Here is a 14,847-nt window from a genome sequence, read left to right on the forward strand (position 1 = left end):
ATATACATATACAATAAACAGATACAAACTGAACAGTAGACGTGTATCTTGGTGACCTAGAGAAAAGGAATGGAAATAGGCGCGTGTGTGGTTGGGAGGGGGGGGGGGGGGGGGGGGGTGCTTCGAAAAAAGAAAATTCGCTTCAAGTAGGGTGGGGTCCAACCCAGAACCCCCTACTCGAAGCGAATTTTCTTTTTTCTAATATACATTTGACTTGCAAAGCAGGAAACGACCCACCTATAAACCAAGCCCCCCCCCCCACACACACACACACACACAGATACACACACACACACACACACACACACACACACACATACATACACACGCACGCATGGACACACAGAGACACAGACAGACAGACAGACACACATACAAAAAAAAAGAGTAAAGTTTGTTTTATTTAACGACGCCGCTAGAGCACATTGATTTTTTATCTTATCATCGGCTATTGGACGTCAAACATATGGTCATTCTGACACTGTTTTTTTTAGAGGAAACCCGCTGTTGCCACATAGGCTACTCTTTTTACGACAGGCAGCAAGGGATCTTTTATTTGCGCTTCCCACAGGCAGGATAGCACAAACCATGGCCTTTGTTGAACCAGTTATGGATCACTGGTCGGTGCAAGTGGTTTACACCTACCCATTGAGCCTTGCGGAGCACTCACTCGGGGTTTGGAGTCGGTATCTCGATTAAAAATCCCATGCCTCGACTGGGATCCGAACCCAGTACCTACCAGCCTGTAGACCGATGGCCTGCCACGACGCCACCGAGGCCGGTAGACACACATACAGACACACACATACACACTGCAAAAATTCATGTACGTCTGGGTCTGGGTAAAGTATGTAAAATACGATATAGCTCTCTATTAAATATAATAAGCAAGGCCTTTCTAACAGTTTTTCATCCTCCTGGTCGCTTTTACTCTTTTAATCTGCACCGCCGACAGTCACCTTTGTACTTACCGGATGCCGCACTTCGCAATGATCCTTTTACACTCGGGTGCCGTCGACTACCGCACACGCACCGTGCTGAATATTGCGTACAAAGATGTCTTACATAAATACAACCGTAACGGAGGCCGTCATCTTTGTACTTCGCAAATATCTTTTTTGCGCTCATGGAATCCATTATATATCGTGCAAAGATTGATTCCACAAATAGAACCTTAATGAAAACCACCATCTTTGTGATTCTAAGTTCTAACATAGAAGTGCCTATATACACGGCGGCCGTATAGTTAGTATCGGCTAATAAGTGCAGGCTATCTATACGGCAGTCGTATTTTTCCGAGGGGAGCCCAGTGTAAGGCGAAGGAAGGTAGAAAGGAAATGGTTTAACAACACACGGTTATATGGCGTAGGACATATAGGTAAGGACCACACTGATATTGGGGTGGTGGGGTGGGGAGAACCCGCTGTCGCCACTCCATGGGCTACTCTTTTCGATCAGCAGCAAGGGATTTTTTTATATGCACCACCCCATAGACAGGATAGCACATACCACGGCCTTTAATGTGCCAGTCGTGGTGCACTGGCTGGAGCGAGAAATAGGATCGATCCCAAACCGACCGCGCATCAAGAGAGCGCTTTACCACTGGACTACGTCTCGCTCCAGTGTAGGCGACCACCCCTCTACGGGCGTTCGGTTCCTGATTGGAGTTTCTAGGTGTTTAATTAGTATCTGTCGATGGAACACTCATGCGCTATACGCTTAATTATCGGTGTTCGCGCAGGAATGTTCCACCGAGTGGTACTAATTAAACACCCAGAAAGTCCAACCAGGACCCGAACGCCCATGCTACAGACTGTGCCCTCTCTACTAGCTTTAGCGATTGTGCCTGCCCGCGTACTAATTAATCGGTTCCCTTTTGACGCAAACTGACTATAATTAGTTTTCTACTTGTTGAGTGTTACTGCACAAACCTGTCACATGTTGTTATTACGGACTGCTCTGCCTCGTACCCCGACCAGATTGTTCCATCCTCTCTCTCACTCTCTCTTTCTCTCTCCCTTTTTCGCTGACGTCTTACTGATTGTGACGTCACTGACATTAAGTAATGCTGAGTACACACCTAGCGACAAGACCCACGTATTATTTTATGTATTATTTAATTTTTCATTAATTATTATTATTTATTTATTTATTTATTAATTATTATTCTTATTATTCTTATTATTGTTGTTATTATTATTATTATTATATTATTATTATTTAATATTAAATTATTATTATTATTATTATTTATTTGTTGTTGTTTTTTGTGTTTTTTTGTTGGGGGGGGGGGGGGGGGTCTTCTTTTTAAAATCACTGAATGAATCACTAGTGGTTCCCATGCACCCAATTTGGGTCGAGTGGCGTGTTGGTTCGTTGGTTCGTTGTTTGTTGTTGGGTATTTTTTTGTTTTTTTCGCGGGGTGGGTGGGGGGGGGGGGGGGGGGGGTCTTTTGGTGTGGTAGTTTTTTGGTGGTTTGTTTGGTTTTGGGTTTTTTGTTTGTTTGTTTGTTTGTGGCTTCTTCTCTTTTTTCTTTCTTTCTTTTGGGGGTGGGGGGGGGGGGGGGCGGGTCATACTGATTACGAGGTAATGCTTAGTACACACCTAGCGACAAAACCCACGTATTATTTTATTTTTCTTTAATTATCATTATTTATTTATTATTATTATTATTATTATTATTATTATTATTATTATTATTATTATTTTCATTTATTTATTTATTTATTTATTTATTTATGGGTTTTTTTTTTTTGGGGGGGGGGGTGTTGTTTGTTTTCTTTTTTTGGGTGGGTCTTCTTTTTAAAATCACTCGAATGAATCACTACAGTGGTTCCCATGCACCCAATTTGGGTCGAGTGGCGTGTTAGGTCGGGGTTTTTTTTGTTGTTGTTTTTTTTTTTTGGGGGGGGGGGGGGGGGGGGTTCGGAGTTGACGGTGTTGTTTTGGGGTGGGGGGTTGTTTGTTTGTTTGTGTATTGTTTTTGTTTTTTATTTATTATTTAAAAAAATTGTTGTTGTTTGTTTTGTTGTTGTTGGGGTTTTTTTTTTGGGGGGGAGGGGGGTGGGGGGATCGTGCGGCATGTGGTGGGTTTTTTCAAATAATGAATTCTGCTGCAAACATTACGTCAGACATAGCCTACTTTCTCCTTTTTGAAAGTTTTCAGATAATTTTTATAAGCTCAGAAAACGCAGGTCCATTGGAAATGTACGAATTTCGTCGCATGTATGTGAAAGGCCGTTCAGGTGCGACAGTATATAATGTCACATGATTTTGTCACAGCAGCACACCGTGTGTATGTATATATAAAAGCGGTTTAAGCCTGGTTTCCATAAAACATTTAAGCGACACAGCCCAACTTAGCCCAAGTACTATGACTGTAAGAGAGCTAGACGGACATTTGGAACGTTACACGCTGTAATGAGTGCGTATAACCTTCCAAATGCCCGTCTAGCTCTCTTACAGTCAGAGTATTCAGGCTAAGATCGACTCAGATCGACTCAGAATGACGCATAATCATTTCGACAAATATGCAAAATAAACTGTTTTCAAATTCCTCGATCGATTCAATATTGACCGTCCGCGACTGTGGTCCTGTAAAGGTTTTCTTCAGTCTGCGACGGGCGGCGACCTGTTACCGATTTTATGAAAACCAGGATTTAGTTGGTAGGCGTGTGCTGGCCAAAGACGGGACTGTTGAGTCTATGTGCAGTTTTGTTGACGTTGTTATCGGTGGTGTCGTGGTTAAGCCATCGGACATAAGGCTGGTAGGTACGGGGTTCGTTACCGGCTCCCACACAGAGCGAGTTTTAACGACGCAGTGGGTAGGTGTAAGATCACTACACCCTCCTCTCTCTCCTTAACAACTAACTCACTGTCCTGAACAGACAGCCCAGAGACCTGAGGTGTGTGCCCAGGGCAGCGTCCTTGAACCTTAATTGGATATAAGCACGCAAATAAGATGAAATAAATAAATATGTATAAATAGCTGTTTAACAACACCACTAAAGCACATTGATTTATTGATCAACGGCTATTGGTTGTCAAACTTTTAAGTAATTTTGACATACAGACTTAGAGAGGAAGCTTGCTACATTTTTCCAGTAATAGCATTGGTTCTTTTATATGCACCAACCCACATACAGAATAGCACATACCACGGCCTTTGATATACGTCGTGATACACTGGCAAGAATGAGAGATAGCCCAATGGGCCCACCGAGATTTATGTGCGCCATCACACAGACAGGATAGCACATATTACGGTCTTTGGCTGGAACAAGAAATAGCCAAAATCATGGCCCAACGACTTTCATGTGCACCATCCCACAGTCAGGATAGCACATACCGCTGATTAAACCATGTGCTGGGGTGTCTTTGAACACACATTCCTTTCCTCTGGTGCCTGTCTCTGGTGTGTCTAATTCACCAGCAGGTAACAAATATAACAAACTCCACAGGGTTCTTTAAGTTCACTTTATTGACTGTGAGAAAAACATATAATAATGAAAGACAAAATGAAGTATCGAGTCATATCAAATAACAAAAGCTTCTAATAAAAAATGTTATTATAATTGGGGGGAGGGTGGTGTGGTAATCCCCCTAAAGTTTCACTATCTATACTTTAAGCAATAAATTCGTGGATAAAAATACTTTTTACAATTAGTTATATACCGTATCAAGGTTGTAGTTATGCCATTACTATTACTATTGTTTATTATTATTATTATTATTATTATTATTATTATTATTATCAATATTACTATTACTATTACTTTTATTAATACTACTATTACTACTACTACTATTATTAATTTAATTTTTTTAATTTTTAAAGTTTATTAATCCAAGAAAACATACCACTACTACTACTACTAAAAAAATTTATTAACCCCCCTCCCCCCCCCAAAAAAAAAGATTGTACATAAATTAAATGGAGCCATTTATAATAAAAATAAGAATATTCTTATTCTTCTTCTTATTATTATGGTTAAATAAGTCTGTATATTACAATTGATGAATAATGCCTTGTTTTTTCGAAATTTGACTGAATATACACATTTTTATATCTGTTCCACATCACATACAAATATTTTATGTTTTTCTGTAATGTACAATAAATAAATAAATAAGTTAATATATAAATACTAAATAATAAGTAAATAAATGGTACATAGTTTTTTACTCAAGTGAAGTACACTTCGATCACCAAGATAAAATATCAACAAAAATGTTTGATTTGTGTAAAACAAAACGATCATACTTCATGATAACATCTAAAGCACATAAAGAATTCCAAAACACGTGATTAGTTAATAAACCACGTGATGAAAATATTAATCCACGTGACTAACACTGAACCAGCTGACTAAACTGATGTCAAAGTACGTCTCTAATAAAAAACTTTTTTTTTTTTCTTTTTTTTTAAACCCAACAAATCACGTGATATGGCTGTCATATCCACGGTGGCGGTTCTGCAAAAAACGCATTAGCTCTTTTCTCAACTGGACAAACCACGTGCCGTACAAACTGAGCGCTGTACATTGATGTGCTGTCGAATGGGCTGTCGGTCTTCACGCGCACGTTGGGCGGTTTACAGCTTTCACGGGGAGTCGCGTGGTGGTGGAGGAAGTCGGTTCGCGACGTCGTTCTCCAGGTCATTTCTTCGTCAGACGACAACCAGACAGGCCATGTTCTAAACACACGTTCCGGTAACCTCCACTGGCAGTAATAACCTAATCAAAAATAATAATAAAAAAACAAAACAATATTTCTTGTCTGCCATAAACCGATTTGGTTTCGCTCACAGTTCCATGCATATTTTACTTTAATTTTTTTTTTTTAAATCCATTAAATTTATGAAATAGTGTTGTTTTGGGGGCGGTGGGAAGGCTCTCTCTCTCTCTCTGTTATTTTTGATAACACATAGTTGTTTACATACATACGTGTGTTAACAATTTTAAGACATACAACTTGCTGCTCCTAGGTTATGACCAGGTCACCAATGACTTACGTCCAATAAAAAGACAGCACAGTGGAAATCGATTACATTGTCGCGTATAGTTAACCTGGCAATCATGTGTCTGTGATGCGTAAGGCAGCTACAAGTGTAAAGGGTTGTAAATATCTTTTAGTCGACAAAAATGTTAAAATTTGCTTAAAACCTGGTTTTTGAGGATATGTAAAAGAAATATAATAATACATTCGTTAGATACCATTTATCTCACAACTCGTTGTTTAAAAACGTATCAAACTCGCTCGTTAGATACATTGTAAAACAACTCGTTGTGCGCTAAATGGTATCTAACGGCCACTCGTGTATTATTCTCTATTTAACACAGGCTGGATTTTCGGCCTTTTTATACCCCCTTTCCTTTAAAAGGCTTTGTAACCCTAAAACCTGCCCCCACCGCTCAACCCCAATGACATTACGTAATGCTTATCAATTACACTCCCACGCCCCGCTTATGATGTAATTTGACCAAATACCATTCATACCACTCGTTAGTTTATACAGTAACTTTAACTTATGGAAACTGACTCTAATAGTGAAAAATACATCACTTTAACTTTAAGTGCAGGACTAAAATCCCGTTCCATACCCCGCCCACAGCGCTAAACCAATACCTACTATTAACCACATTTGCACACACCCAACTTCTATATAATAAGCATACGAGGCAGGGGGAGGGAGGGTACTGAGGCAAATCTTCAAATTCGGGCAAAAACGATAGGGATATTGGGGCAAAATTAGCTGGTCTGACCCCTTTTCACCGTGTATTTCAATCATTCTACCCACAATATCTGGTAAAATTACGCAGTGGTTCATTTGCAACCCTATATAGCTGTTTGGCAGTAATGATAACCTGAATAAATATTGTTATCCACATTCGGACCTTTTCGTTTAATTCAGGCAAAAATCAGCCTGCCCCTACAGAACTCTGTATCTTACCCGTTGGTGAGAACTTCATTCGTTATTTTTGATAACCCTGACACACATACGTGCGATAACATTTTAAAGACATACGACTGGATGTTCCTAGGTGATGGCCAGGTCACCAATGCCATACCATCCAATAAAAAAACCCCGGTCCAATCGATTACTCTATGACGTACAAGTTAACCTGAAATTGACTCGTCTGTGACCCACAAGTTAACTATAAGCGCTAGAGCCTACATAGGTTTTAGTTGGAAAAGGCATTTAAATTTATTTTAAAACTCTATTCTGAAAATACGTAATAAATAGAATACTACATTCGTGTCCGTTAGATACCATTTTATCTTTCAACTCGTTGTTTAAAAATGTATCCAATTCGCTTTCGCTCGTTAGATACGTTTTAAAAGAACTCGTAAGATAGACGGTATCTGACGGCCGCTCATATAGTATTCTCCATGTCCACCCCACTGCACTCTGCTGCACCCCACTTCATTGGAACCGTCGCTGGAAGATTCTGTACGTACGTCTGTAAGGTGGTTCGGCCTGGAATCTTTCTGGGTCTTTATGAATGTCCGGTTTCTTCTTGCATTTCGTCGGTTCCACCACTTTGGCTGTAACACAAAAGCTTAAAAATGAACATTTGGGAAAATGATCATATAAATGTATCATATGCTTCAGTCATTTCATTTCTTAATTAAAATGAAATAAAATAAATCATAAAGGACGGGTGGGGATGCGAGATGAATCTCAGTGGTAGAGCACACACTCACCTGATGTACGAAGTGTCGTAGGATCGAACCCCCTCTAAAGTCTTGAGTTTTCCCCGTCCCAGCCAGTGCTTAACTAGTACATCAAAGGTCATGGTATGTACGGTACGGCCTTTGTGAAAGTACATATAAGAGATCCCCTTGGCAAGTCATTATTGAATACTCACTCGCTGATATGTGTAAATATATGCTGTTTTCGCCATACCGACGCTTTAAATGCTGGAGCTATGTATGCAGTGCTTTAAAACTGGATAATAGGATAATGCATGAGGACATTTAAAATACTTGTTAAAGTGACGGACCCTAGTTTTTAAACACTACAACATATTTTTCAACATCAAAGCCGTTTTTGATCATTTAAATTAGAAGTACTTACATTTTATTATTTAGAATATTAATTTTCGTAAACCTGAAGGGGTTCTGGTCATCCAGGCTTTTGCAACACCCCAAGAAGAATTTTTCATAATTCTTAAAACGCACGTTCGTCTGAGAAGTAATGGTTATTGCGACAAGCTCTAGTTATTTTTAAGCATCACAGACTTTAGCTTCTCACTGTTATAACCTTTTCCAAGTGTGTGTTGTAGGTTTGTAGATTAACTGAACTTAGTGTTCATTTTCACGGGCTGAAACTAGCTTCTGCGCCTTTAATAATAAATGTCTTCTTTAGGTAGCAGTACACCAAATAGTATCTCAGAGGGTCAAAGTTCGAAGTTCACCCAACTTTTCATTCCGCAGTTAATGCTACCAGTCCTGCCATTTGGTGATAAATGTGACAGGGTTTGTGGTCATAAAATGTTGTTTGATCTGGCCAGTGAAATTCCTATAATTTAATTTCATTTAGTGTCAGTGTACCAGCTACTATTGTCCTTGCAACATGTACGGGGCTCTAGTAAAATTAATGTCATCTATAACACAATTATATTAAGTTAAAATCAATTTTGTTACGGTGTTTTGGGGAGATATTGTTATTCTATTAATTTAGGAAGGACATTTTTATTTAACGACGCACTCAAAACATTTTATTTACGGTTATATAGCGTCGGACATATGGTTAAGGACCACACAGATATTGAGAGAGGAAACCCGCTGTCGCCACTTCATGGGCTTCATCTTTTTCGATTAGCAGCAATGGAGCTTTTATATGCACCATCCCACATACAGGATAGTACATACCACGGCCTTTGTTATACCAGTTGAGCACTAGCTTGAACGAGAAATAGCCCAATGGGCCCACTGACGGGAATCGATCCTATAGAGTACTATACCACTGAGCTACGCCCCGCCCCCTATTATTCTATTAGTGAATCTAATATGTTTCATTCTTTCTTCTTCTTTTTTGTGGGGGTGCATACTCATACTCTGATCAAGCAATGAGATATGTCATTGATATTTAAAAAAATAATTTATACATCTCACGTTGAAAATCCTTCGTATAGCAGCTGGTGAGGTTTAACTCTCCTCCAGATTCGTAAGTGAGTATAGGTTTGCAGGTTTTAGGCCGTGCTTCGTCGTACCTCACGTAATGTTTCCTGAAATACAACAAAATAATCAACACATGTATGTGTCCAGGCTCGTATCCAATGGGTGAGCTTATGCAGTCCCCCCCCCCCCCACACACACACATACACACACAAACATACACGCACGCACACAAACATACACGCACACGCACACACACACACACACAGACACACATACATACACACACATACACACACGAACAGACACACACACACACACGTACACACACAGACACACACACACACACACACGTACACGTACACGTACACACATACACATACACACATACACATACACACACACAGACACACATACATACATACACACATACACACACAGACACACACACACAAACGCGCACAAACACACACACACACGCACGCACGCACACACACACACACACGCACGCACGCACACACACACACACATTGTTCCAATCAGTTTGTTATAATAAACAATGCATATATTTTATGGGTGGCACAACTTAAGACACCCCCTTCCCCTCAAGAAACTTCGCACGCCAGTCTAGACACCCCCACTGCCTAATGTCCTGACACGCGCCTGGTCTGCAAGTGTGTACGTATATGTCTACCTCAGGTCAGATCAGGTCAGAGTATTTAACGTGCATATTCAGAACAAGCTGCTGTAGCGCACGCCTGTCCTGGGCACGGGTGCCGGCTTCGGCCGGCTCCTCCGTCCAGGACAGGAAATGTCTACCTCTCTAAATACGTGCTTATATATATTATATACATACTGGAAGGGATATCATTGCTAGGTGGCACCCGGCGATTGTTCACCGGCTATCAATCAACTGTCGCCATGTATCGAATTTCCAATAAACAGTGCTGCTCGACCTTCCGTCGAGTACAGCCGGCAGTTTGTCACAAAGCCATGTTTATAAAATATTATCTATTGCCAGACATACTGTTTATAATTAATAGTCTTCATATATGCACAAGTAATTAGATGATTTATTACTGGTGAATTTCATTAATGTTGTCAGTGTTCTCGCTGTTCCATTTACGCGGGATGCCCCCCCCCCCCCCCCCCCCCCCCAACACACACACACATACACAAACACACTTTATTTATCTGCGTCCCTTTTTATTTTAACGCATCCTGCTATATTTTACAGCACCCAGCTCCGCTATTTTAATTGGTCGTAATTGATGATTTTTACTTACTGTCATTTGTTTATTCGGAAAATCCTAATACAATATTAGAAAAGTTTAATTTTGTTAGGGATATCACTGCATACACTAACATGAAAATAATTTATCTTGGGTGCCAAATATATACACCACCTATTAAAAAACAACCCACAAACTACTTTTATCGGCTAGCGAAATCAATGCGATCGATTCTTTCGAAGAAGATAGAAATAAAAAGAACAGACAAATGTTATCCCACATTACGAGTAGGGCATCACTTGGGAACAATTATTTTATTAGTTTTCAGATATATTGAAATCTTTATTAAAATAGTATTAAAACTTTGATCGGTTTACCAAAACGAATGTCCATGAATGTCAGACTGTAAATATCTCAGGCTTAATTACATAAAAAATGAGAGCTTGTACATTGTACCACCTTTTTGTAACAGACCCCACCCCCACCCCCATGAAACTTCGCTCGCCAATCTAGACACCCCTACTGCCTTAATTTCCTGACACGCGCCTGGTCTGCAAGTGTGTACGTATCTATGTACCCTCCCTAAATACGTGTTTATATAACGTATACCCATGAATAACTTATTCCAGGATTTATGATTGAAATTTCAAGCATCATAATCTTATTTCGAATTTCACAGTTGTAACATTTACATTTATAAATAGAATTTCAGTTAATACATTCGAATTTCGTCCTACCATTCGAAATTCAGGTGAAAATTTGGTTTTCATAATAAGTTGAATTTTTTTGGTAACATTTCAGTTTTAACGGTAACTTTTGACTTAAAAAAAGAAATTGGAATTTCAATATATTCTAATTTTATCCTGCCATTCCAATTTTGCAGTATAGCATTCCATTTCAAACATAAATTTATGCATTTCAATTTACTACTCGAATTTCTTTCTTAAATTCTTTCAAAGTAACATTGGAATAAAATCGGAAATTTCGAATTTCAGTGTACTATTCAAGTTTCGTCCTAACATTTCAATTGAACAGTACCGAGGTCAGAATCTAGCTCAGTCGGTAGGGTCTACCCAGAGGTGCTGGATCGGAGGATCGAATCTCCTCGGTTGACCCATGACTCGTATATCAAAAACAGTTTACAGAGGTTTAAAGGTCACACACACACACACACACACGCGCGCGCGCGCGCGCGCGCGCGCGTGCAGTGATGCTCAAAAGAGTTTGTTTTAATATACATTGTACTTTGAAATTGTACATATATTATGGGTGGCTCAACTCGGACCACCTCCCACTGACGAAAAGCTTGACATCAAAGTAATTAAGATTCAAAATATTGCTTTTAATCTCACACTGTCTTAATCTGTTAATTCTATACTTTGAAAGAATACTCGTAACGTTTTTTTAATTACCTTAAAATAGATTGTTTTTTCAATGGATTAGAAGCCAGTTGAACATGCATTCATGATAACTTTTGATGTTAACCTGTCTTAATCTATTAATTCTATACTTTGAAAGAATAATCTTTTGATGTTAGCATGTCTTAATATGGTATATGAATGTTTTTGCAACGGATTAGAAGCCAGGGTAAAGGTGTTTCTCCATAAATACAGTATGGATAAGCAGGCATATCGTTGCTCAGCAATGGCAGAGTTAATGGATGTTCGTTTTAAGGAATTACTTCTAGCAAAGAAGGCCAGTGATACAAAGTCAGTGCTTATGCTGAAAGAGGAATATTTCCAAACGATGGATGAGTTGAAGGAAGCTTGTTCGGTCAAATTAAAAACTGCTAGACAATACTACATTCTAGGACGGTACGAAATACTCCAATGTGGTGATGTGGAGAAGTTAATTTGCAAGCGTGCTAACTTGGCAGAGGAACCAATATACTTTGTGAACATTGATGAAATGTATGACATCATTAAGTGTGCTCACATTTCAACTGGACATGGTGGTCGCGACAAAATGGGTAAGTTTTTGTCTAGATATGCAAACATTACGAGGGCAAGCATTGAACTCTTCAAGTCTCTTTGCATTTAGGGCCAAAAGAAATGAAAACGTTCTACGACAAAAGGGAGACCGATATTATCAAAGGATTTTGGATCACGAGGACAAGTGGACCTAATTGATATGCAATCCATGACTGCTCCTCGGTGCCTCTCAGATTCTACAGAGTGATAATGGCAGCGAGTTTACAGCATCTGTCATCACAGAACTCAAGGTTCTGTGGCCCGATCTTTTTGTCACTAGTTGTGTTTACCGTTATAACAATTGCTGTCAATGAATGGTGGATCTTTCATTTCAGGCAATGTGTCTAGAAATTACCTTGAAAAGTCAGGCAATGTGTATATTGCCTGAAATATTTAGGCAATATACAGATTGCCTGAGTGAATCAGTTACTTTATAGATTATAAATTCGAATTTTAGTGTACTACTCGACTTCCATCCTAACATTTCACTTGAACAGTACCGAGGTCAGAATCTAGCTCAGTCGGTAGGGTCTGCCTAGAGGTGCTGGATTTGAGGATCGAATCTCCTCGGTTGACGGACAAGTCGTATGTCAAAGAAAGTTGTATATTTTATTCTGTCTGTGAAAAAAATGCATATAAGAGGAAAATTGTAGCTGGTTTTCTCTGCAAGAATTATGAAATATTTTACATCCAATAGCCGACAGGGAAGTATTTATTAGCTGAGTCAGTTGAGTGCCTGCTTGAGGTGTTTGCATCACAGGATCGAACCACGTCGGTGAATCCATTGATCTCATTGGGATTTTTAATTGTTCCAGCCAGTGCACTACAACTGGACAAAAGGTATCACTACACAGTTGGCTTCCGGGTTAGAGTTCATTCATCGCTGTCCACTAAAGTTCCTAATTGTGGCACATGCTATGGTTCACATATTCACTTGTAGGAATTGCGGAAGAATTAAAACAATTTGTATGTTTAATGGTAAGCCTTCTGGCTGTATTTTGTAGATGTTATTTTCTAATATTGTACATTGACTTCAACGGGGTATAGCGCAAGAGATAGCTGGAGTGAGTCGGTTAATGAACCACCAGTTCGGACTGGTACTACAGCCAGGTACTACAGCCAGATAGGGTCATATAGCCAAAAACTTAGACGGAAATGTTCAATTTGTTTTAGCGAAAATAAATGCTTATATAATCTATGTTCGCAATGATCTATGTTGTTAGTGCCAATGAGAACCTTTCTATTGGCAATCTTCATTTGAAGTTGAGCAATTTGACAGATTTCAACGGCAGATGACATCTGTGTAGTGAGACCAAAGGCCGTGGTATGTGCTTTCCTCTGTGTGGAGTGCATATAAAACATCCCTTGCTGCATTAGGAAACATACAACGTGTTTCCTCTGATGACTAGGTGTTATAATTACCAAATGTTTGACATCCAATAGCCAATGATGAATAAATCAATGTGCTCCAGTGGTGTCGTTAAACAAAATAAACTGTAACTTTCGAACAGCCGAACACCCATCGGCGGATCTATAGGGGATCCACACGTGATCAGGTCTGTCAGCCCGTTTAAAGTGCCTTTTTTAATCAGCTGGCTTTTGTTTACTGTTTTTGTTGTTTTTTAATTGCCCTGAAAGCGCGCCTCTGAAAATCTTTATTTCAAAATGTTTCTGAAAGCATGCCTCGGAAAAACCTTCCAAATTTCACTCGAATCAATTAACATCGGCGAACTCATTCTTTTCCCTTTTTCTCAATCGTGCGACCCTTTTAAAAATAACGGATTCGACCTAGTGTGTTACCTGTTGGTGGTGAGACTGTCCGCGGGTTCTTCTGCTTTAATAGGCGTATTTTGTGGTTTGTAGGATCTAGGGGGTGCTTCGTCGTACCTCACATAATGTTTCCTGAAATACAGCAAAATAATGAACATATCTATGTGTACAAGCGGGTATGCAAGGGGTGGATTTAAAGGGTCACTACACACACACACACACACACACACACACACACACACACTGCTCAAATGAATTTGTTTTAATATACATTGCATTTTTTTATTATTGGAAATATATATTATGAGTGGCATGACTCGGACACCCTCCCCCCTCCCCCACCCTCCAAGAAACGTCACTAGCCACAGTCTAGACACCCCCACTGCCTAATTTCCTGACATTCGCCAGGTCTGCATGTGTGTACATATATATGTACCTCCCTAAATACGTGCTTATATATACATACGCATGTATGTATTATTCCAGGATTTATGCTTGAGATTTCAAGTGTAATAATCTTATTTCAACATTCGAATTTCACAGTTGTAACATTTACATTTTTAAAATAGAATTTCAATATATACATTCGAATTTCGTCCTACCATTCAAAATTGATGTGAAAATTCGGATATCATAATAAGTTGAATGTTTTCGTAACATTACAGTTTTAACGGTAACTTTTGACTTGAAAGAAGAAATTCAAATTTCAATATATTCTGTCCTGCCATTCCAATTAAGGCGGTAACATTCGA

The 14,847-nt window shown here is 39.3% G+C and overlaps 2 protein-coding genes across 2 annotated transcripts in view; both read right to left on the reverse strand.

Annotated features, from left to right (window-relative positions):
* Positions 1-2,049, reverse strand: part of LOC121379952 — a 12,472-nt gene extending 10,423 nt beyond the window's left edge. Inside the window, exon 1 of the mRNA XM_041508649.1 lies at positions 1,932-2,049. The gene's annotated coding sequence lies outside the window, so the exon portion shown is untranslated. The remainder of the gene's footprint in view (positions 1-1,931) is intronic.
* Positions 2,050-4,883: 2,834 nt separating this feature from the next.
* The window catches only part of LOC121379961 (stabilizer of axonemal microtubules 1-like), a 36,151-nt gene continuing 26,187 nt past the window's right edge, over positions 4,884-14,847 (reverse strand). Inside the window, exons 18-21 of the mRNA XM_041508661.1 lie at positions 14,126-14,227; positions 9,121-9,233; positions 7,462-7,548; positions 4,884-5,735 (exon numbers count right to left, since the gene is read on the reverse strand). Of these exons, the coding sequence (XP_041364595.1) occupies positions 5,455-5,735; positions 7,462-7,548; positions 9,121-9,233; positions 14,126-14,227 (583 nt within the window). The 3' untranslated portion in view covers positions 4,884-5,454. The remainder of the gene's footprint in view (positions 5,736-7,461; positions 7,549-9,120; positions 9,234-14,125; positions 14,228-14,847) is intronic.

This window comes from Gigantopelta aegis, chromosome 2, assembly GCF_016097555.1.
Source record: "Gigantopelta aegis isolate Gae_Host chromosome 2, Gae_host_genome, whole genome shotgun sequence".
NCBI classification, from domain to species: Eukaryota; Metazoa; Mollusca; class Gastropoda; order Neomphalida; family Peltospiridae; genus Gigantopelta; species Gigantopelta aegis.